Source organism: Oncorhynchus clarkii, chromosome 8 (genome assembly GCF_045791955.1).
Source record: "Oncorhynchus clarkii lewisi isolate Uvic-CL-2024 chromosome 8, UVic_Ocla_1.0, whole genome shotgun sequence".
In the NCBI taxonomy this organism is placed as follows: domain Eukaryota; kingdom Metazoa; phylum Chordata; class Actinopteri; order Salmoniformes; family Salmonidae; genus Oncorhynchus; species Oncorhynchus clarkii.
Genome location: NC_092154.1, coordinates 16,331,388 through 16,355,527, shown reverse-complemented (window position 1 = coordinate 16,355,527; position 24,140 = coordinate 16,331,388). Strand labels below are relative to the sequence as shown.

General features: G+C 42.8%; 1 protein-coding gene across 1 annotated transcript; it reads right to left on the bottom strand.

Moving 5' to 3' along the window:
• Positions 1-15,817: 15,817 nt before the first annotated feature.
• LOC139415543 (forkhead box protein A2-like) lies at positions 15,818-18,376 on the bottom strand. The gene is made up of 2 exons (XM_071163650.1): positions 18,066-18,376; positions 15,818-17,318 (listed from the first exon to the last, which is right to left on the bottom strand). The coding sequence occupies exons 1-2, from the start codon at positions 18,132-18,134 to the stop codon at positions 16,134-16,136; spliced, it is 1,254 nt and encodes a 417-aa protein (XP_071019751.1). The 5' UTR covers positions 18,135-18,376; the 3' UTR covers positions 15,818-16,133.
• Positions 18,377-24,140: the final 5,764 nt, after the last annotated feature.

The window sequence follows — 24,140 nt, the reverse complement described above, 5'->3', positions numbered from 1 at the left end:
TTCATTAGTTACCAGCCTCAGAAATTGCAGCCCAAATAAATGCTTTGCAGAGTAACAGACGCATCTCAACATCAACTGTTCAGAGTAGACTGCGTGAATCAGGCCTTCATGGTCGAATTGCTGCAAAGAAACCACTGCTAAAGGACACCAATAATAAGAAGAGACTTGCTTGGGCCAAGAAACATGATCAATGGACATTAGACCGGTGGAAATCTGTCCTTTGGTCTGATGAGTCCAAATTTGAGATTTTTTGGTTCCAACCGCCATGTCTTTGTGACAGGTTAACGGATGAGCTCTGCGTGTGTGGTTCCCACAGTGAAGCATGGAAGAGGAGGTGTGATGGTGTGGGGGTGCTTTCCTGGTGACACTGTCAGTGATTTATTTAGAACTCAAGGCACACTTAACCAGCATGGCTACCACAGCATTCTGCAGCGATACGCCATCCCATCTCTGGTTTGCGCTTATTGGGACTATCATTTGTTATTCAACAGGACAATGACCCAACACACCTCCAGGCTGTGTGAGGAATATTTGACCACAGAGAGAGAGTGATGGAGTGTTGCATCAGATGACCTGGCCTCCACAATCACCCAACCTCAACCCAATTGAGATGGTTTGGGATGAGTTGGACCGCAGAATGAAGGAAAAGCAGCCAACAATTGCTCAGCATATGTGAGAACTGCTTCAAGACTTTTGGAAAAGCATTCCAGGTGAAGCTGGTTGAGAGAATGCCAAGAGTGTGCAAAGCTGTCATCAAGGCAAAGGGTGGCTATTTGAAGAATCTCAAATATAAAGTATATTTAGATTTAGCATTTTTTTGGCGACTACATGATTCCATATGTGTTATTTCATAGTTTTGATGCCTTCACTATTATTCTACAATGTAGAAAATAGTCAAAATAAAGAAAAAACCCTGAGTAGGTGTGTCCAAACATTTGACTGGTACTGCATATAGTTACACTTTGAAGTGTCAATAAATCTAATAATACAAATTTGATGTGAATGTGTGGCATGCTAAATGTATTGCATGATGTGTATTGAATAGTGTTTATGTATGTGTTTTGACCAGTGAACAATGTTTGTGTTTCCCTATCCAGCCTTCCAAACCATGTGGGTGGCTCTGGTGACTGGAATGCTGGACTGCTTCATTCATTTACCACAAGGGGTCACGGATATAGACCACTTGAGAAGAATAAATGTGTTTTGTTTTCCAAAGTGAGGGATTTTGCACAATACATTTGTTTGCTCAACCCCATCATTTAGCCATCCAGCGCTCACGTTTCAAAATACTTAGCATGCCTGTGCCTGCTCCCCTGGTCTTTCCCAATTTTCTCTTTTTTCTCCATCACACTTTCCAATGTGCAGTGTTTGAATAGTTACGAATGGGGGGGGGGGGGGCAGTCGGCAGAAGCAGTTGGACTTGAAATGTTGGATCACCAGGAAGCTGCAGGCAAACACTGTGTCTCATTGGATCAGGCATTACTGCTTGTGTTTGCGGTTGTCCCTGACAGCAAGCGCCACTGACTCCAAAACACCTGTGTTTGCTCACTGGCTTTCCCCAATCTACTAGGAAAAAGCCCCGGCATGTCACATGGTAGCCAGATAACCCAGGCACCAAGGGAATACAAAGAGCCAGGCTTTTAGTACAGTTAATGATTAATGGACACCTTTCCTTTTGCTTTGTCCCATTCAGCCTCTCTGACGAGAGGGCTGATATTTCATATTAGCTTTAGGACTAAGATGTCGTCATATCCAAGCAGCACAGTTAATATTGCAGCCTTCACATGGTTTCCCTTACATGTTCCACATATAGGCAAGAACATTCATGGTACAATAGAAATGTCTGTTTCAGTGTTGGGGTTGATAACACTGTTCAAATGTATCAGTGATGCAGGGTGAATCCAGGGCTGGCGTTGACTTTCTGCTAGTGTGAACAGTCGTCCACTTACAACCTTCTCCACTGTGCAGCCAGGTCAGCACACAAACCTGTGAGACAATAGACAGGTAGAGGTGGTTCTGCCGGCCCACCTATCAAAACACCTTGGCCGCAAGGTGTAAGGAGGAATACACTTGAATACAAATATTAAACCACATTAACATTTACTAGTTTCATAAAATTCAGGCAATTTACAATGACAATCTTAGCCAGCATCCCAAATTGTACCCTATTCCCTATATAGTGTTTTTTTTTTTACCATGGGCCCTGGTCAAAATTAGTGCATTATATTGGGGAAAGGGTGCTATTTGAGACATAGTCATAGTTGGTCCAGCCCCTCACTTCATGTGTGCCATGATTGAAATGAGTGATAGTTCATTCATTCTACGGTGTGTGTTAATTAAATGGGGCCCTTGTGTTTCTGTCTGAATTCATGCTGTGAGTGAGAACTCTGATGCTCATTTCCTCATTGTCAAGTGCTTTTATTGGATGGAGGAAATTAAGCTCTCAGAAAAAGACCACATTAATCTTCAGACGAGAGTCCACACCAAGACCCTCATTCTCAGTTTCTGTGCATCTCGTTTGTAACGTTTGTTTATTTATTTATGTTTTCTTAGCATAGACTGTTTTAGTGGTATGTTGTTGAACTGGAAGAGATGAGAGGGAGAAGTTAAAAACATGGTGAAACTCCACTGAGTCAATAGAGAGGGCCAAACACTGGAGGACTCTAGTGTGTGGGAGTGTCAGGTCAATCATTTACCACAGTGATCTGAGTGGCCTGCTCTCAAGGGGTTTAGGACAGAGTACCATGGCAGCATGAGCACAGTAGGTTGATACTGAGGAGTATGGAGGGGCTGGAGAAATGAATGATGGAACTGAGAAGTCATTGGTGTTTAGTCAAGTTGAATCTCTTTATGGGAAGCAAGCCTCTCCTGTTTTCCTCTGGGGTGAACTATACAACTACTTATTATGGAAATGTAACCGCAACTACTGAAACTATTCAGACCCCTTGACTTTTTTCACATTTTGTTACATTACAGCCTTATTCTAAAATGGATTAAATAACTCTTGTCCTCTTCAGTCTACACACAATACCCCATAACGACAAAGCGAAAAAGTTTTTTTTTACATTTTCGCATATGTATTAAACATTTTTTTTAAATGTAATTACCTTATTTACATAAGTATTCAGCCCCTTTGCTATCAGACTGGAGATTGAGCTCCTGTTTCCATTGATCATCCTTGAGATGTTTCTACAGCTTGATTGAAGTCCACCTGTGGTAAATTAAATTGATTGGACATGATTTGGAAAGGCACACACCTGTCTATATAAGGCCAGACGGAAGCCACTCCTCAGTAAAAGGCACATGACAGCCTGCTTGGAGTTTGCCAAAAGGCATCTAAAGGACTGTCAGATCATGAGAAACAACATTCTCTGGTCTGATGAAATGAAGATTGAACTCTTTGGCCTGGAGGAAACCTGGCACCATCCCCATGGTAAAGCATGGGGGTGGCAGCATCAAGCTGTGGGGATGTTTTTCAGCAGCAGGGACTGAATGACTAGTAAGGCTTGAGGGAAAGATGAACATAGCAAAGCACAGTGAGATCCTTGATGAAAACCTGCTCCAGAGCGCTCAGGACCTCAGACTGGGGCGAAGGTTCATCTTCCAACAGGAGAACGACCCTAAGCAGACAGCCAAGACAATGCAGGAGTGGTTTCGGAACAGAGTCTGTGAATTTCCTTGAGTGGCCCAGCCAGAGCCCACACTTGAACCTGATCGAACATCTCTGGAGAGACCTGAAAATAGCTGTGCAGCTCCCCATCCAACCTGGCAGAGCTTGAGAGGATCTACAGAGAAGAAAGGAGAAACTCCCCAAATACAGGTGTGCCAAGCTTGTAGCATCATACCCAAGAAGACTCGAGGCTGTAATTGTTGCCAAAGGAGCTTCAGCAAACAGTGAAGAGGCGACTCCGGGATGCTGGCCTTCTAGGCAGAGTTCCTCTGTCCAGTGTCTGTGTTCTTTTGCCCATCTTAATCTTTTATTTTTATTGGCCAGTCTAAGATATGGCTTTTTCTTTGCAACTCTGCCTAGAAGGCCAGCATCCCAGAGTCGCCTCTTCACTGTTGATGTTGAGACTTGTGAAGTGTCTGTTTTTCAAACTAGACACTCTAATGTACTTGTCCTCTTGCTCAGTTATGCACCGGGGCCTCCCACTCCTCTTTCTATTCTGGAGCCAGTTTGTGTTGTTCTGTAAAGGGAGTAGTACACAACGAGATCTTCAGTCTCTTGGCAATTTCTCTCATGGAATAGCCTTCATTTCTCAGAACAAGAATAGACTGACGAGTTTCAGAAGAAAGGTCTTTGTTTCTAGCCATTTTGAGCCTGTAATCGAACCCACAAATGCTGATGCTCCAGATACTCAACTAGTCTAAAGAAGGCCAGTTTTATTGCTTCCTTAATCAGCACAACAGTTTTCAGCTGTGCTAACATAATTGCAAAAGGGTTTTCTAATGATCAATTAGCCTTTTAATTGATAAACTTGGATTAGCTAACACAATGTGCCATTGGAACACAGGAGTGATGTTTGCTGATAACGGGCCTCTGTACGCCTACATAGATATTCCATAAAGAATCAGCCGTTTCCAGCTCCAATAGTCATTTACAACATTAACAATGTCTACACTGTATTTCTGATCAATTTGATGTTATTTTAATGGACAAAAAACATTGCTTTTGTTTCAAAAACAAGGACATTTCTAAGTGACCCCAAACTTTTGAACGGTTGTGTATATACTATAAAAATATAAATGCAACAATTTCAACGAGTTTACTGAGTTACAGTTCATATCAGGAAATCAGTCAATTTAAATCAACTCCTTCAACCCTAATCTATGAATTTCACACGATTGACAGGGGCACAGCCATGGGTGGGCATAGGCCCACCCACTTGGGAGCCATGCCCACCCATTAGGGAGCCAGGCCCAGCCAATCAGAATGAGGTTTTCCCCACAAAAGGGCTTTATTACAGACAGAATTACTCCTCCGTTTCATCAGCTGTCCGGCTGGCCTGTCTCAGATGATCCCGCAGGTGAAGAAGCCAGATGTGGAGGTCCTTGGCTGGCGTGGTTACAAGTGTTCTGCGGTTGTGAGGCCGGTTGGACGTACTGCCAAATACTCTAAAACAACATTGGAGACGGCTTATGGTAGAGAAATGAACATTAAATCATCTGGCTAGAGCTCTGGTGGACATTCCTGCAGTCAACATGTGAACTGCATGCTCCCGCAAAACCTGAGACATCAAATCAAATAGTATTTTTTTTTTATGTAAAAAAAATGTCACCTTTATTTAACCAGGTAGGCTAGTTAAGAACAAGTTCTCATTTGCAACTGCGACCTGGCCAAGATAAAGCAAAGCAGTTCGACACATACAACAACACAGAGTTACACATGGAATAAACAAACATACAATCAATAATACAGTAGAAAAGTCTATATACAGCATGTGCAAATTAGGTAGGATAAGGGAGGTAAGGCAATAAATAGGCCATGGTGGCAAAGTAATTTCAATATAGCAATTAAACACTGGAATGGTAGAATGTGCAGAAGATGAATGTGCAAAAAGAGATACTGGGGTGCAAAGGAGCAAGATAAATAAATACAGTATGGGGATGAGGTAGATTGGATGGGCTATTTACAGGGGGGCTATGTACAGGTGCAGTGATCTGTGAGCTGCTCTGACAGCTGGTGCTTAAAGCTAGTGAGGGAGGTAAGAGTCTCCAGCTTTAGTGATTTTTACAGTTCGTTCCAGTCATTGGCAGCAGAGAACTGGAAGGAGAGGCGGCCAAAAAAATAATTGGCTTTCGGGGTGACCAGTGAGGTATACCTGCTGGAGTGCGTGCTACGTGTGGGTGCTGCTATGGTGACCAGTGAGCTGAGATAAGGCGGGGCTTTATCTAGCAGAGACTTGTAGATGACCTGGAGCCAGTGGGTTTGGCGACGAGTATGAAGCGAGGGCCAGCCAACGAGAGCGTACAGGTCGCAGTGGTGGGTAGTATATAGGGCTTTGGTGACAAAACGGATGGCACTGTGATAGACTGCATCCAATTTGTTGAGTAGAGTGTTGGAGGCTATTTTGTAAATTACATCGCCAAACTCGAGGATCGGTAGGATGGTCAGTTTTACAAGGGTATGTTTGGCAGCATGAGTGAAGGATGCTTTGTTGCAAAATAGGAAGCCGATTCTAGATTTGATTTTGGATTGGAGATGTTTAATGTGAGTCTGGAAGGAGAGTTTACAGTCTAACCAGACACCTAAGTATTTGTAGCTGTCCACATATTCTAAGTCAGAACCGTCCAGAGTAGTGATGCTGGACGGCCGGCGAGCAGGTGCGAGCAGCCATCGGTTGAAGAGCATGCATTTAGTTTAACTTGCATTTAAGAGCAGTTGGAGGCCACGGAAGGAGAGTTGTATGGCATTGAAGCTCGTCTGGAGGTTAGTTAGCACAGTGATTGATCACATACACATGGTTAGCAGATGTTATTGTGAGTGTAGCGAAATGCTTGTGCTTCTAGTTCTGACAGTGCAGAAATATCTAGCAAGTAATCTAACAATTCTACCTAATACACACAAGTATACGTGAAGGGATGGAATAAGAATATATACATATAAATATATGGATGAGCAGTGACCGAGTGGCATAGGCAAGATGCAATGAATGGTATAAAATACAGTATATACATATGGGATGAGAAATGCAAGATATGTAAACATTATTAAAGTGGCGTTATTAAAGTGACTAGTGTTCCATTTATTAAAGTGGCCAATGATTTAAAGTCTCTATGTAGGCAGCAGCCTCTCTGTTTTGGTGATGGCTGTTTAACAGTCTGATGGCCTTGAGATAGAAGCTATTTTTCAGTCTCAGTCCCAGCTTTGATGCACATCTGTGGCATTGTGTTGTGTGACAAAACTGCACATTTTAGTGGCCTTTTATTGTCCCCAGCACAAGGTATACCTGTGTAATGATCATGCTGTTTAATCCGTTTATTGATATGCCACACCTGTCAGGTGGATGGATTATCTTGGTAAAGGAGAAATGCACAAAATTGGAGCGAAATAAGCTTTTTGTGCGTATGGAAAATTTCTGGGATCTTTTATTTCAGCTCATGAAACATGGGACCAACACTTTACATGTTACGTTTAGATTTTTGTTCAGTATATATTTAAGGTTTATTTCAAGTTGTACAGATTTGCAGCTAAATGGTGAATACATACATAGGCCTACGTAAGTAAATAAAATAAATATGAGATGTAGTGTACAATATTACAGATTAGCAGTCCCCTTAATTTGAATCCGGTGTGTAGTGCTAAGGCAAAAACTAAAACATGCAAAAACTTTGGGTCCCCAGGACCAGGATGGAGAACCACTGGTCGATACAATAGGCTTCTTTTATACACTCTCTCTCTCTCTCTCTCTCTCTCTCTCTCTCTCTCTCTCTTTTTTTTTTATCATTCTCTATTTTTCTCCCCATCTTATCTTCCTCTGGCATTCTGTCAGACTGCACCACCCCTCCTGGGTGTGCTGAGATGAAACCTGCTTTGGGGAGAAAGAGAGAGCTTGAGCTTCTTAAGGGCTGGTGTTAAATCTTTCATAAACCCGTCCCGTCTCTCACTATCCTCAGAGAGTACACGTCGCAATAACATTCACACAGACTTGAGGCACAGATAAGTGTAAACAGAGATGTGGTGTTTGGTCTGTTTAAAAGCATGGCGTCCTATTGTTTGACATGCGTCTCTAGAGTAGATTTCCTCAGTATCTGCATTAAATACCAAGCTGTGAGACCATTTCTTCCTGGGATCACATTAATTGTGAAGAAAGGCCTCTTGGCCGAAATGTGCTATATCCACCTTTGTTAACATGTAATAAAATATACAGACCACCAGAATTCTTGCCTCCCTGACTTCATTTTTATTACAATATTTGTGACATTGTAACAATGCACTTGTTATTTCGTCCTAAAGGTGACGTGTATTATGGTCCCTGCAGATAACCTTCGATGGTCATTCGTTAGTCAGTCCTAAGGTGAAAACATCCAGAGAATAACCTGGAGAGGAATGTTGGAGTCATCTGCTCATCACGCCCAAGACATTGTGCTCCAAAGTCTGTTTACAGAGACCTCACAACCACAACTCATCAGTGGAAAAAGCCATAACAGTGAATTGTGATTGGAAATAGCCTCTTCAGTCCTATATCTGTAATGTAAGGAAAATGTATTACATCCCAGGACTCCATAGATGGGATTCAGTGTTACATAAGGGGTCAGAAGCTACTTGTTGGTAATGGTCAAGCTCAGCACGGGTTTTCAGTGAATGTTGTTAGGTTCTTGAGCACGCCAAGCTCCAAGCACTCACTCCTAAATCATTTCAATTCATGGCACTGAGGACTGTGAACAGGACTGTGAGTGAGTGGTGAGATCCTGGATGTGTCCCAAATGGCACCCTATTTCCTACACAGTGTACTACCTACCTAATGTAGTGCTCTATATAGGGAATAAGGTGCTATTTGGGACAACAACCCTGTAACAGAGCTGTGTTTCAGCACCAGCGAGTCGTGAAGGAGGGGTCCTGCACCACCCAGTAGCCTAGCCCACTCACTCACACACTGAGAAAATGCATACCTAAGTGTCTCTCCCTATAAGAAGGGTTACACCATCGGCACACACCCATCCCAGAATTATCAATGGGCCTTTCAAAACGTCATCACACAGACGTACTATAGGCCTGCGTGCCATGAGATATTTTCTGCTATACAACAGCATATACGGCGATTCAATTGTTAAGTTGTAGGTCTCTAATGACTTCTTATCACAAAGCCATCCAGACAGTTAATTAAAACAGCCAAAAATGCAATGGGACTAACCAAAGAGTGCATCCTAAATGGCACCCTAAATGGCACCCTCAGGACAAAAGTAGCACACTACTGTATATAGGAAAAAGGGTGCCATTTGGAACGTAAACAGTGCTGTATAACATTCAATGTTACAGCATCACAGAAGATGCGGAATCAGCTACACAGATATCAGGAAAGCATTTAGCTCGTTTCCCACTTAAATATTGCTCGGACCTTGAAGACATCGCACATCAACCTTTGTATAGGCTACTGTCCAGAAACCATAGGCTACTGTCCAGAAACCTGTGTGTAGGCAGAAACTATGGAGTGTCTTGTAAAGGGCAAGGTGTTTTGGACAGAAAAGATGCAGAAACATTAACGGTGCCACCAAAACATTTTTGTGCCAGACATATCCCAAAACTATTCTAAACCTATCTAGTTCACTCTAGATAAACAGCTGTTTGCCATTCATTGGGACGTACAATGTCACTTTTTTAAGGCAAAAAGAGCTTAAGCGCCTATCTGTTTGCCTTTCAGACCACAGGTCTGGCCACCCAGAGTGATCTGGGCCGGGGGGCTTTGGTGGGGATGACAGGGTGGTTAGAGGGGTACTAAACCCACTGTATAAAAGTCAGTTTAGGTCCACAATTATAGTAACCTACCCCTGTAACTGATGACGTAGCTACTATTATGAGAATTCCATTGATGCACCCATGTAGGCTTGTAACGTGTCTGCTACATGAAGGGGCTGGATCATAGGGAATCCAATATCATTCACCACACTTGGCACCGCCGAAGCATACTATAGCCCATGCTAAACCATGGCACGTGCAAGGCTGATCTAAGCCAATAAAACAATGAGCACAGTTTGTCATGGAGTCAAATGGAGCATAATCAGGGCAGATAGGACAGATGTGGTCACATGACGCTAGAGTTTTGCAGAGAAAGGGCTTTTAAAAGTATAAGACATCTATAGTCTTATCTAACCGATGGGGATGCAAACCGGCCCCAACAAAAGGAGCCTAGGACACCACGCTTGATTCATGGGAAAGCCATCGGCCTGCCTTTGTGGCTGCCCTTCTGCTGTGCAAATAGTCCAAACTGTTCATTGGCCGTCTCCCATTCTCTCTCCCGGCACATTGTTTGTGTCCTTGCATTTCATTTTGACTGGGGAAGATTGCTCTCAGAGCCACTGAGCAAACAGTGGAGAAAGGAGCCTGCCATCTTCCTCTGTTCCCTGGAGAACTAGCATTTTTATTTCAGCTCCAAGCTGTCAAAGGAGCCAAGAGTTTATGTCAGGATTCTGAATGAATTGCTTTAAGCCGGGGGGGCTGGCCACCGCCACTTTTATCAGCAAACGCTCCGTTAAATGTTTCCTACAGATTATTATATGCCTCTGCTCCTCCACTCTATCGTCTAACCGCTGCACGGAATATTGAAACATTTACAAATGTTTGGATAAAAAAATGATGCATTAATTTCACAGTTGCCTCCATTGCCCCATATAGGTTCATTTCACAGTTGCCTCCATTGCCCCATATAGGTTCATTTCACAGTTGCCTCCATTGCGAGAACAGTCATTTCAGTGTGGCTGGTTGTCATGGGTTTCAATGGCAAATCATTTATTTGATCCTTCGTTGTTTTTCTTATTTTGTGGTGTGAGATTTTTTTGTGATCTTCATGGAACTCTAAACTAGCACATTGATTTAATTTTGATAGATCTCAAAGTGTTTGGAATTCTGTCCTGTGCTGAATATGGTATTTCTTGAGTCTGAAGACAGAGTAATTACTAAAGCATCAGGCATCTAATAACCTTGCCTTGCCTCGTAGGGTAGCATCCCAAATGGTGCCCTATTTCCTATATTGCCATATGGGCCCTGGTCAAAAGTAGTGCACTAATTAGAAAAGAGTATTTAGGACGCAACCAGCGCCTGCGTACATGCATGGGAAAACCCATCGATCCTGTCTGAGGTCCAAAGAAGACCGTGGGTTATTGAGTAACTCACCGTGTCTGTACCACGACCCACCCTTAACTGACCATTCTCCCAGCCAGGCAGGTCCAAACCTGTCTTCTGCTCTCTCTGCAGTCTTCTAACTGCATCTACAATGACTACATCCCAAATGGCACCCTATTCCCTATATAGTGCACTACTTTTGACCAGGGCCCATGGGGCTCTCCGATAGACAGATACTCGTCGATCCAGATATGTGTGAGAATGTAGCCTATGCCTAATTTCCTTTTTTCATAAGCGTTCCAGCGGTGATACATTCACATTTTAGACACACTGCATTTACGTTCTTGCTGTGGCTAGAGTCTCACTACTCAAATCGCTCATTTATTTTTTGTTAGCACTACCTCTGAAGGGTTAGATTTAGCGGGCCCCAACATAACATCTCCTCTCTGTTGTCCTCAGCATCTCTGTCTACAGTGTAGATCCAGCCAAGGTCATTATTTTGTGTATTGGCACGGTCTCTTTCACGCCACTCAGCAGGCTTCCCAGTGGGAACCTCCATACAGTGGGGAACTGAGCCTGTCTGCAGTGGGGAACACTATAGCAAAATCTCCATGTTAAATCTCCCACTGATGACAGGTCTTTCTGTTGCTAATGGTAAAACAAGCTCCAATCACATTAGATAAATCAGGTTTTGGGTGCTATGGGGGCATTGGCATTACAATGGACAATTCATTTAATCTGGCAGATAATTAAAATGGATCCCTTTAATTGTCAACCTCTGGAACACTGTGTGGGCAACAGGGGAGTTGTCTGCAGAGAGCCTGTGGCCTTTCTTTCTGCCATAGAGCTCAATACACAACCCACGGCTTTGAAAATGATGTCTTTCTTAAAGCACCTACCTAAACTATACTTTCCTGTAGTCAGGGGTATGTGCGATAATGATACATGATAATGTGTGAAATGAGAAGGCTATGAAATGCAGGGAAATTGCTAGTTTTCTTGTAGTTTTTTGAAAGGTTCGATTTTTTTCACAACCTTACAGTTAATTATAACACTTTCAATATCAGAAATGTATTTTTTTATTACATTGCCATCTCAATATACCTCAATGACCTGCGGCTTCATTTATAACCAAAGTGTAACACCACCAGCTGACATTTGTTTTCCCACACTCCTTTGCTAAACCATAAGGTTCCCAGGTTGTTATTGCACACAGGCCTCTTGAGTTGACAGGAGCACTCTGTCATCAGCTTGCAGTGCAGACCATGCAGACTAGAGATCGCCCTCCTCCCATGATGGATAGATGGATGGATTTATTGATGGATTGACTTTTTCCTCAGTGTGAGAGCCTTGAGGAGGACGTAAAGGGGAGCCAGTGAGGAGGTCAGGGCCGGTTCAGACTGCTGGCAGGACTCTCAGCCCAGTCAATGGGACAGTGTTGACACAGAGCTGTGTGTGAGAGAGGGCTCCGTCCCTCCATCCCCGAGCATCAACGCCACTGTGCCGACCGCCTATGAAAGGCTCCCCCACGGCAGGAATTTCGCACCAGGCTGCCATAAAAGATCAAGCAATCAACTCTGGCAAGCAGAGTCCTCCTCTGTCACACACATTCTCACCCTATGGACCAAGTGCCTTCCCTTATCCAGCTTCTCCTGTCATGGTTTGCCACTTTTCAGTGATGTCCAAAAGGGGGATATGCTATGTGATAAAAGGCACAGTTGCTCCTAAGATTGTTGTCATTGTGGATGGAACACGGTTCACCCCTTGCAGTCTGATAGGAATCAGGTTAGGTATCACACACCTAATGGAGAGAGGATGTCCCAAACCTGAGCCCTCCATCTAAAACTCCTCTTGTTTATACAGTACACACAAAAATACAACTACTTGTTTCCAATTTGCCTATTTCTCCCCGGGTAATGGGGGCAGGTTTTGGCGGCAGGTAGCCAGCCTATAGTGGTTAGAGCGTTGGGCCAATAACAAAAATTAGATTTAGGCCTAAAACCAGAGTGGAGTTAACAGCCACACCCTCCAATAGCTTAAAGCAGTATTAGGCTACAGCTTGTAAAACTGGCATCACAAATCACCTTGGAGACCACTCTACTTGGGTGTTCCAGGACTAGGTCCAGCCAAAATGGCTCATGAGGGCATCATAGTTGGGTACTAGTGCCTTCCATGGAATCAATGGGCACTATACTGTGCTAATGGGTACAATGTGAAGCTAACATTTTCGAGCATCTAAATGGGATTAGATTAAATTCAAAATAAAAGTATTATCCTTAATAAAAAATAAGATACTAAAATCATGATTTTTATTCGTTGAGCAAGATGCAAAATAGGCAGGCTATTGTGAACTTTATGGACTTAGTTTATTTCATCTCGAAGACCAGTTGTGTCTTGTTCTGACCCTTTTCAAACCGTCGAAGGGCTGTATTGCAGCTGGTCCGTTATTTGAACCGAGGCTCTGAGATTAGGTTTGTGAGCATACACTAATTTAATGTTTAGTAGGCTAATTGACAAATCCAGGATCTGCATTACCAGTGGAATTGGAGTGAATTAATTATTTAAAGACGGAAGCTGTCTGCCAGTGTCAGGTACTGATCACATCTCATGCTGAAGATGAACTCTACCAGATGAAACCATGCCGGATAGCAGAGGGGTCACCTCCATCAATACACCTAAAACGTGTCCCTGCATTGGTTATTTCTAGACTGCTTTAAACAAACATTTGCCTATAACGATAATGCAATTTATAACACAAAGTAATAATAATGAAGTATTAATATTATTAATAATATTATCATTATTCATATTATTATTGTATATATTTTATATAATTATCAATATTGTGTCTATATAAATATTGCTTCTAGACCTACACATAATGTTCATATTTCATTCACGGTATACATTTATATTCGAAGAAAAACGAATATTAATTCAATACTAGAAAGAAATGTCAATCTGGCAAGTAATTGCCGATAAAGCACAATGCACTCTCTTGCCAAAATGCATCAATCAGAGATGCTCTCCATCCCTTTTCAAGAGATACATTTTCTTCTCCATGCAAAACTATCCCCCGAACGAATCAACATTTAATGAAAATAAAAACATAAAAATCTATCCACAGAAAGACCACAGGCATGAACAAGGCTCAAGAGAAATTGTCCATTGGCATTTTTGAATGCCTACTTCTGGATAGGTTTGTTGGCGTTGGACATTGAAAGCGATGAGATCTTGGACTGAAGTCATCGCAGCATTTATTTGAAAGCTATCTCTGTCCGTTTATTTACCCACAACGCAAAGATGTCACTGCCTTGTCGGTTAAGAATAAAACAATATTGTTTTAAACTGATGATATCGATTTAAATAATCTTTGTATAAGAGAGACATTTGAAATATTTGTGTACATGTAGCTATCGAGACTAATAGGCATATGGCCTAATGTAAAAATTGCAAATGTGACTTTGAGGCGTTTACTGTAAGTGTATGTTGTTTGCAGGTTATTATCCGACGCATTTTGCACCGATAAATGATTATCATGAGTCGGTCACATTAGGGCAGGGCGACCCAATTCCGGTTCTGGACGGCCTAAACTCGAAATACTTCTCTTTTTTGTTTCTACCTTGGTAGTGAATTGCACTCAACTGGTGTCCCAGGTCAGAATCAGTCCCTTATTAGAAGAAGAGGATGAATACCTTAAGTTTTTCGGCCCGACATGGGCGGAAATTGGGCAGCCCTGCATTAGGGGATACTGTTGGCCCAAAGTGTGGCAAAATGTGGATGAGATTGTAGTCCTTTTCACACGTAGGGCTTCACTTTATATTGGGGGGGAGTAAATGTTTTTAAATAAGGTTAATACGCGTTAGTTCGTTAGTTCGTTCTTTGTGAACATGTTCACGTTTTCTCGGTGAAAGCAACACGGGCTGCCATTCCACCCCGAAGTTGTTGATGTAATCAGAAGTGGCTCTGACATGGGTTCAGGTTATCAGTTAGGATCAGTGGTGAGTCACACGTTAATTGGTTTAAGAGCAACACAGTGTCAGGGGCTACATGTGGGACTAACATCACCAGCACTTTCATTGTGTACTGTTCTTTCTCCCTCCCGTGCACTTGTCTATTTTACAGGAGCTATTGTGTTAAAATCGACACAAATGTCATGCATCATATGCAAATTATGTTGGTGCTCGGTGGGGTTCAGGGAAGGACTGGTGTGGGACATATAACAGGAAATCATTCGGGAATCGTCATGGTTGTCCGTCCATTGTATAACATGTCATATTAATAATAGGCTCAACCTACTTGATAAATAATAAATAATGTGGTTAACTTACGTTTAATAATATGAATAATGCTGTATTATACATTATTTTTGGTGTGGTGCTTTTCGTTTCGTTTCTTGGCGAAAATTGAAACCTTTTTCCTAAACGTGGGCAATTGGATAGGCTATATTGTCTTATTGAATAGTATTTAATACTATATATCAGGGATGGGCAATTCCAGTCCTCGGGGGCCGGAATGGTGTCACACCTTTGCCCCAACCATAGCAAACACGGCTGATCAAACTAATTGCCTTCTAAAGTGAAGATACGTTGATTGTTGGAGTCAGGTGGGTTAGCTGGTGCTGGGGGAAAACTGTGACACCAATCAGACCCCCGAGGACTGGAGTTTCCCATCCCCGGTATATATAGGGTTGTGTGTGTGTGTGTGTGTGTGTGTGTGTGTGTGTGTGTGTGTGTGTGTGTGTGTGTGTGTGTGTGTGTGTGTGTGTGTGTGTGTGTGTGTGTGTGTGTGTGTGTGTGTGTGTGTGTGTGTGTGTGTGTGTGTGTGTGTGTGTGTGTGTAGGCCTATAAATACAGAACCCTTACTTTAATCATTGATGGTGCTTATCTTTCATTGTTTTATATTTGCCATAATTGCTAGCCTTTCTTAAATAAAAATGCTCGATGTTTTTAACATTTTGAATCATGCAGTTAGCCTATTGAATAATTATCCTGTATTCTTATGTTTCCTTATAGTAATGCACACATAAAGGTCATATAAAAAAACATCAAATAATACTTTAATATAGATTTTCAGCAGCTACATGAATACACATGAACAACGTATAAGTTACAAGGGATACACAAAAAAAAATCTCACAATTTGTAGCACAGTTACGCCTTCAAATTCATGTAAAAATGGCTGTATGAAATCATTTCTTCCCATATCAACTTAATTTGAACGAATTTGACACTGAGACAGTCCCTTCCATGTCCAATGTCCATAAAATGTGACGCATAAAAACAAAAAACTACCAATTTACAAATGTACAAATTGTAATTGCTAGAAAAAGTTAATTGAATGCAGATAAAAATCAAGAAGAGTTCATGATTGGCCTCGAATACACACCTTGGTAGTAAGAAGTGTCTGTGGGTGTCGAAGCAACATCTAAGCCGGTTTTAGTTGACATTGAGCCCATGGACAGTGCCCCGTTCATCGGTGAACCATAACCGTGATACTGCATCATCTGTTCATACGATTTTAGGTCCATTTTGTGGTGATGCTGCTGCTGCTCCGACGACATTAGATTGTTGATGGAGAAAGGGTGGTTGAATGAATAGTGGTGCTCGGGTTTCAGGTGCGCTTCGTGCACGAGCACCGAGTGATGTTGAGACGGAAGATGGTGTGTCTGTGGGACAGGAGTGGGCGCGTGCTCGGCGGGGCTCATTACCTGCTGCCGAGGTTTTGGGTCAGATACGGGCCGTTTGACGTCTTTAACGGACAGGGTATGGTGGGGTGATTCGTTACCGTTACAGCTCTCTGGGCTGCTGTTAGGGCCTCCCTCGGAATTTTTCCTCCCGGTTTCCCTGCCGAGGTCTTTCTCGCATCTGAACCGCTTTTGCCTTCGGAGATAGCAGCCGTTCTCAAACATATTCCCTGAGTCCGGGTGAAGAGTCCAGAAAGATCCTTTGCCTGGTTTATCCGGGGACCTGGGCACTTTGAGGAAGCAGTCGTTGAAGGACAGAGAGTGGCGGATAGAGTTTTGCCAGCGCTGCTGGTTCTGTCTGTAGAAGGGGAAGAGGTCCTGGATCCACTGGTATAGCTCATTCAATGTCAGCATCTTTGTGGTAGACTGCTGTAAGGCCATGGTGATGAGAGAAATGTAGGAATAGGGGGGCTTGGCGTGCGTATAGCTTCTCCTGTATGTTTTGGGGTCCCTTGACCTTATGTTGGACTGTCCATACATGGGGCTCATAACGCTCATATTGCTATAGGAGGTCAGGGCATTCATTGATGGAGACTGGGTGCTTATGGGGCTCATATTCGGATTCAGCGTCGCGCTCATGCCCGCCATCCCCGCTCCCATACCGTGCATGGCCCCGGAGCCCGGTGACATCCCGGCCATGGAGTGGTTCACACCCGTGTTGACGTATGACATGTTCATGGGGTTGCCTGTCATGTTGCTGGTTGAAGTCATTCCAGGCATGCTCATATAGGTGTTCATCGAGTTAATTCCCAGACCGGTGTGTTGTGTCATGTTTCCAACTGAGGTGTAGCACTGAAAAGAGGGCACGACGTCAATAATAGCTTTAACAATGTGAATTAAAGACTTCTAGTAAAATGACAACGAAATAATTAGGCCTACATCAATTAATTGTCACTTAGATAAACATGTATTTTTCAGTCGGTTAAATATCCAATTTTAGGCTATAAATTGTAACGTCACAATTACGTTCAAACAGTGAAGTGCATATACATCATAAGGAACATTGTAAATATATTTTATTCCAAGTCTAATTACACAGCAAAACGAAAACGATTGAAAAGGGAAGGAATGGATCAACGAATAGCCCAATGAGGCGAACTGATCACTGTGTTCTCCGTAATAATTCGATAGTCAAAATAGAAATGAGCCTATAGGCTTGAATAATTAGAAATACATTTCAGATTCAATTAGATTTTCAAAATATTAAATAGCCTATTCAGGTCATGTATTTCGTAAATGTCATTTCCATTCTCCCTAGAAATTCGTCAGGATATCGAAAAAGACCCACTGGGCACACACTGGTTGAATCAACGTTTATTTTTTTTAATTTTTTTTATTTTTTTTTTTACATTTAAATGATATTAGCCTACGTTGAATCAACTTGGAATACACGTTGAATTGACGTCTGCGGCCAATGGGGGTGAGATCTGGGAGGATTTGTAGGTGCCTCAAGTCAATATTTGATCACAAAGTTAATATTATCTCAAGGCTAGTATTGAGTTGTATATTCAGCAAAATACATATATAAACTCTACCCACCTCGGGCTCTCCGTAGTAAGCACTCCAGTCTGAATGCTCGTGTCCTTCCATTTTAACAGCGCTTAGCATTGTGGACAGTCCAAAACAAATGCCCCTCAAAAGCCTCAGTCTCCGCAGAAAATGAAGTGAAAAACGTCCCTAAAACCGATTTGGGACCACAGGCTACCCAGGTCGTTTAGTCTGCTTGCTGCCTCGTGACTGGTTCATGGGTATCTTTCTACCCTGAGTGCCTTCAGACACTGTAAAGCGACTGACGATGACAGGAGTTAATGACGTTGGCTCCTCGCCTTGCTGTGGTATAGCAGCACTGTGTTTCGCTGAGCGCCCAACCCTCCAATCCTCACTCCTTCAGTGCCCTATTTGAATAATCTGCTCACACCTAGACACGAGACTCCTCCGTTGACCGTATATTGTAGTTTACACCTGCGCTGGCTGAAAAGGCCAGACCCATTTAAAAGGATCCAATACATCAAATGTGATTGTTTTCCCTCCAGAAAAAAACGACAAGGAATTTAGAATTATAAGAGGGCTTCATATTAAGGGCTTTATTATAATGTTATTCCCTTTCTCTGTGTTAGCCTTATTAATGTGATTTAGCATCTTCTGACCAACCGAGTATTATTGTTTCTATCAAGGAGTGTGGACTTCAACTCACTTAATTTATATGCGTTTCACATTTTACAGTTTTAATCAAACATGTAATTAAAAAAAATGTCAAAATGAACAAGGCATTTCCTAACCAGTTATTTTCACAAAACCACAATAATATACCGATGTAAGAAATAGGTCAATTGATAATGGGACATTGTGGGTATAAACCACCACTTGAAATACTTATTTAGGCCACATTGAATACCGATTTGAACTACAACATGGTAAGTACAGGGGTCCATGCATCGATTCAATTCTGCTGTGAGGGAGGAATAAGGTACACAGTGGTGTTGACATCCAAGCAGAAATTCGTAGAATGTTTTGTTCCACCTATTTGAATTTCGAAACATTGCAAACATTTTGGGGTCAACTTGAGGGACTTTATTACATTTTGGATAGTCGTCATTCATTTACTTGCCGAATATTGTGCATAGTTGCCTCTTGAATTATAATTGTTACTGCAACTAATATAATTGTATTGTATTTATTTTATTATATGTCCATTGTGTAGTAGAAAATACATTAGTCGGTTACAAATGATTGAGCTCTAAACTATATTACATTTCAGGCAAAATGGAAAAACTGTTTTTCCTAGGCCTATTTTAATTTCCCCTGATTTCTTTAGTGGCTGTTTGGAGAATAGAGATTATTCAAACATAGCATAGCACTGTCTATACTCTCTGTCTTTGACCATAATTCTATTGACTTTTGTGAGGGCCTTGCTGCACTGTTTGATATGACGGTTACAAGAGAAGTTTATCTAAAGTGTTTGATCACTAGAGATGGAATGGATGTCCACAGCAATTGCTGATAAAACCAGCTTCGGAAAAAAAGGATACTATTGAGGGGATATTAACGGAGCAGTTTAACTGGTATTGTATTTACCGAATACACACGAGTGCACGCGCACAGGCCAGCCTACATCACGATGGAATCTTTAGATCACGGTGTTTGAAGAATGTCTGATATTTAATTGTGCTAACTTTCATAACAAACTATTCCTAATGACTATGAGAATAATGCAACGAAAACTTAAGCCATACGCTATATACATAACACGAGAACCATACACGCATTTACGAAACGCTTATGTCAACAAATTATTAATGCTGTTATAAATATATATAGCTTATGGATATGTTATGAAGTAATTATGTGCCATTTTATTAAGGCTACTGTGTAGACTATAATCAATGGCAACTTGTGACAATGGGTTGCTGCTGCCACGTGGATAGTTTACAGATGAACGTTCATGTCAGATCACCTTGTGTGGCCTCACATTCTTATGGGCCACTGTTGATAGCTGCACCTTTGGGTCAATCAGGGTCCTCTCACAAGCAGTGAAATACAGTACTATAGTGGCCTATTGCTCTTGCCAAATGTGCTGAGGCTGATCAATCACAAAGGGTGTCAACAAAGGCACCACAATGGCCTTAAAATGAAGAATGACATTAGAAGTAGAGTAGAACATAGCATTACCCTCAGAACAAGTTACCTATCGTCTCTTTGATTCTGTGAAGGATGTGTTTGAAGAGAATGCACTCGTAGAATAGGGAACAGACAGGCATGACTGTGGATGTGTGGCGATCTCAAAGTAAAGGACAGGCATGACTGTGGATGTGTGGCGAACTCAAAGTAAAGGACAGGCATGACTGTGGATGTGTGGCGATCTCAAAGTAAAGGACAGGCATGACTGTGGATGTGTGGCGATCTCAAAGTAAAGGACAGGCATGACTGTGGATGTGTGGCGATCTCAAAGTAAAGGACAGGCATGACTGTGGATGTGTGGCGATCTCAAAGTAAAGGACAGAAAGAAGAAGCAAAAACAGCAACACAAAACTCTAACATGCATTTACATATTCAGAGAGTGGGGAATGGAATGTGCCAGTTTCATTATGTTTTCCACTGTGGCATAGGGAGTTAAAATCCCCTTAATTAGTTGTTCTACCAGTTACCCTCGTCCGCCCAAACAACTTTTCAAGAAATACAAAGACGAGGTTAAGCTTGTGATTTATCAAAGCAAAATTCATAAAGAGTCTATTCAGTGTGAGATGAAACCACAAAATGCTCGCTGCCAATTGCCTATAGTGACAGCAAATATACCAGAGTGAGTGAGTCTTGAGTCGGGGCCTTTATCCTGTGCAGCTGTGACAACGGCTGTTGGCTGCAGGTTTGCGGCTTGCCACAGTGTGTTTACCTGGAGATGAATCTGAAAGGCAGCGGGACAGGGAGGACACACAACCAAGGTGAAAGGGAACAAGAGACGGCTGTTTCAGATCTGAGGAGAGCAGTTTTGCACAAGCTGGCTGGACCATCATGCACTCTGCACACACACACAGGGGCCCGAGACCCGGAAGAGTGCAGTATCTCAACCAATACACTCCTTTTCATATTGAAAGCATATTGTGGGTTGAAATGGAAGACAGTTTAGATTTCACAGGATCCATTAGCATGTAATTCAGCATTCCAGGTCCATGTCATGCAACAAGCCTCCTTTAAGGAATAAATGATTAACCTATAGAAATAACTTTTTTTTCTCTTCTTTTGGTGTGGATGAGTTGAATGAACACGGTTTTATTTCAACAATTGAGATATGCATGTATGTGTATTCTACTGTATTCTACTGTATACTATGATAGTAGTTTATAATTTTTCATTACTGTAAATCTTTCTTCTGAAACCTATTATAGCTGACGGCTTTGTGCCCATTTTCCCATCAGCCTGATGGCTCTTGGCTTGGACATTACAGCGATTTGTTGTATCCCCTCATGTGAATAAGGGAAATACAAAACATGACAGCACATAGACACTTCCATCGCAGCGACATCAAGCTACCTCCCATTGTCCTCTGATTTTCATGATACAATTGGTGGTGTTAACTGAGAAACAGTGTGGGGCCTTCTTCAGTAGAACCAGCGAGAGCTTCACTGATGTCATTCTCAGCTCCATGACAAAGCTCCCTGCCGGCAAACAACATAAGTGTCCAATCTGTGTTTGTCAACCAGAGAATGCCCCTTCCACATCCTAATAAACCTTCTCCTTTTCAGGCTCTGACAGCAAACAGGCTAACCACAGTGGAGGCCAATGACATGGCCACTCCTCAGGCTGCATCCCAAATGGCTCCCTATTCCTTATATAGTCCACTAATTTGGACTAGGCACCATACGATTCTGGTCAAAAGTAGTGCACAATCTAGGGAATAGGGTGCCATTTGGGACACACGCTCAGATTAGCGCCTCCTGCAGTTCTGGACAAACATATCTACATATGAAGCACATTGAGGTAGGCAGGGTGAGAAACAGCCGCCCGGTGGGGAAGCCACCACTCCTTCCCAGAACTTCCTGGGCCGACCCATCTGGACCTTCCCCTTAGCAGTAGCAGCCAGCTGCCTTCCTGGCTAGGCAGGCCACCCTAACAGCCAGCCAGATGTGTGTATCTCAGGTGAGCAAATATTGTCACTTAGTTAAGACTTCTGTGTTCCCCTCCTACAGAGGCTGCTGTGTATTCCTAGGGGCTGCAGGAAGTGCAAGTAGCACTGTGAAGTTCCCTGGAATGAGAACTTATAAGATGCACAGCAGGGGGGGGGGGGGGGGGGGTTGCTAATTAAACTAAGGGATGCCCACCTCAATCCTCCATAACTAACCATGTACGATAGTTAACTGGGTACAATAGTTAACTGAGTATGATAGTTAACTTGGGTGCGATAGTTAACGACAGCATATGTCCCAAATGGCACCCTAATTTCATTCTTCATCCTCACAATTCCCGATCACCACAGCCAGGATCATTCTCAAATCAAATTTGATTTGTCACATGCTTTGTAAACAACAGGTGTAGACTAACAGTGAAATGCTCACCGGCCATTCCAAACAATGCAGAGAGACATTTTTTTTTTGAAATAGTAGAAAAATAATAACACAAGGAATAAAAACACAATGAGTAACAATATACAGTATACAAAGGGTACCGGTATCGAGTCGATATGCAGGGTTACGAGGTAATTGAAGTAGATATGTACATATATGTAGGGAGAAAGTGACTAGGCAACGGGATAGATAATAAACAGTAACAGCCGCATATGTGATGAGTCAAGAGTTACTGCAAAAAGGGTCAACGCAGATATTCTGGGTAGCTATTGGTTAACCACTTAACTGTTTAACTAACCTTTTTGCAGTAACTTTATAGCTTTGGGGTAGAAGCTGTTCAGGGTCTTTTTGGTTCCAGACTTTGTGCATCGGTTCCGCTTGCCGGTGGTAGCAGAGAGAACAGTCTATGACTTGGGTGGCTGGAGTCTTTGACACATTTTAGGGCCTTCCTCTGACATCGCCTGGTATAGAGATCCTGTCTGCAAACGTAATGATGGTGTTGGAGTAGTGCATGGCCACGCAGTTGTGGGTGAATAGGGAGTACAGGAGGGGACTAAGCACACCTGATGGGGCCCCGTGTTGAGGGTCAACGTGACAGATGTGTTGCTACCTACCCTCACCACCTGGGGGCGGCCTGTAAGGAAGTCCAGGATCCAATTGCAGAGGGAGGTGTTTAATCCCATGGTCCTTAGCTTAGTGATGAGCTTGGCTGGCACAATGGTGTTGAACGCTGAACTGTAGTCAATAAACAGCATTCTCACATAGGTGTTCCTTTTGTCCAGGTGGGAAAGGGCAGCGTGGAGTGCAATAGAGATTGCATAATTTGTGGAGCTGTTGGGGCAGTATGCGACTTGGAGTGGGTCCAGTGTGTCTGGGATGAGGATGTTGATGTAAGCCATGAACAGCCTTTCAAAGCTAGAGATGTGAGTGCTGCGGGGCGATAGTCATTTTGACAGGTTACCTTGGTGTTCTTGGGCACAGGGACTATGGTGGTCTGCTTGAAACATGTAGGTCAGGGTTCCCCAACTGGTGGTCCGTGGGCATTAATTTGGCCTGCGGGTGTTTCTAGTTGATGATCCCTGATGAAGGTATTACAGATGGGGTCAGGGAAAGGTTGAAAATATCAGTGAAGACACTTGCCAGCTGTTCAGCACATGCTCTGAGTACGCGCCCTAGTAATCCTTGTGAATGTTCTCACATCAGCTACGGAGAAAGTGATCACACAGTCGTCCGGAATAGCTGGTACTCTCATGCATAGGTTCAGTGTTGCTAGCCTTGAAGAGCACTTAGAAGGTATTTAGCTCGTCTGGTAGGCTCACGTCACTGGACAGCTCGCGGCTGGGTTTTCCTTTGTAATCAGTGATAGTTTGCATGCCCTGCCACATCGGATGAGCGTCAGAGCCGATGTAGTAGGATTTGATCTTGGTCCTGTATTGACGCTTCACCTGTTTGATGGTTCGGTGTAGCGTGATTTCATATAAGCGTCTGGATTAGTGTTCCGCTCCTTGAAAGCGTCTGCTCTAGCCTTTAGTTCAGTGTGGATGTTGCCTGTAATCCA

Excerpts from the sequence above, each read along its gene's own strand:
- LOC139415543 (XM_071163650.1), bottom strand. The coding sequence starts at position 18,134 with ATGCTAAGCGCTGTTAAAATGGAAGGACACGAGCATTCAGACTGGAGT. Across the intron at positions 17,319-18,065 it reads CTTACTACGGAGAGCCCGAG|TGCTACACCTCAGTTGGAAA; the intron begins GTGGGTAGAGTT and ends CCCTCTTTTCAG.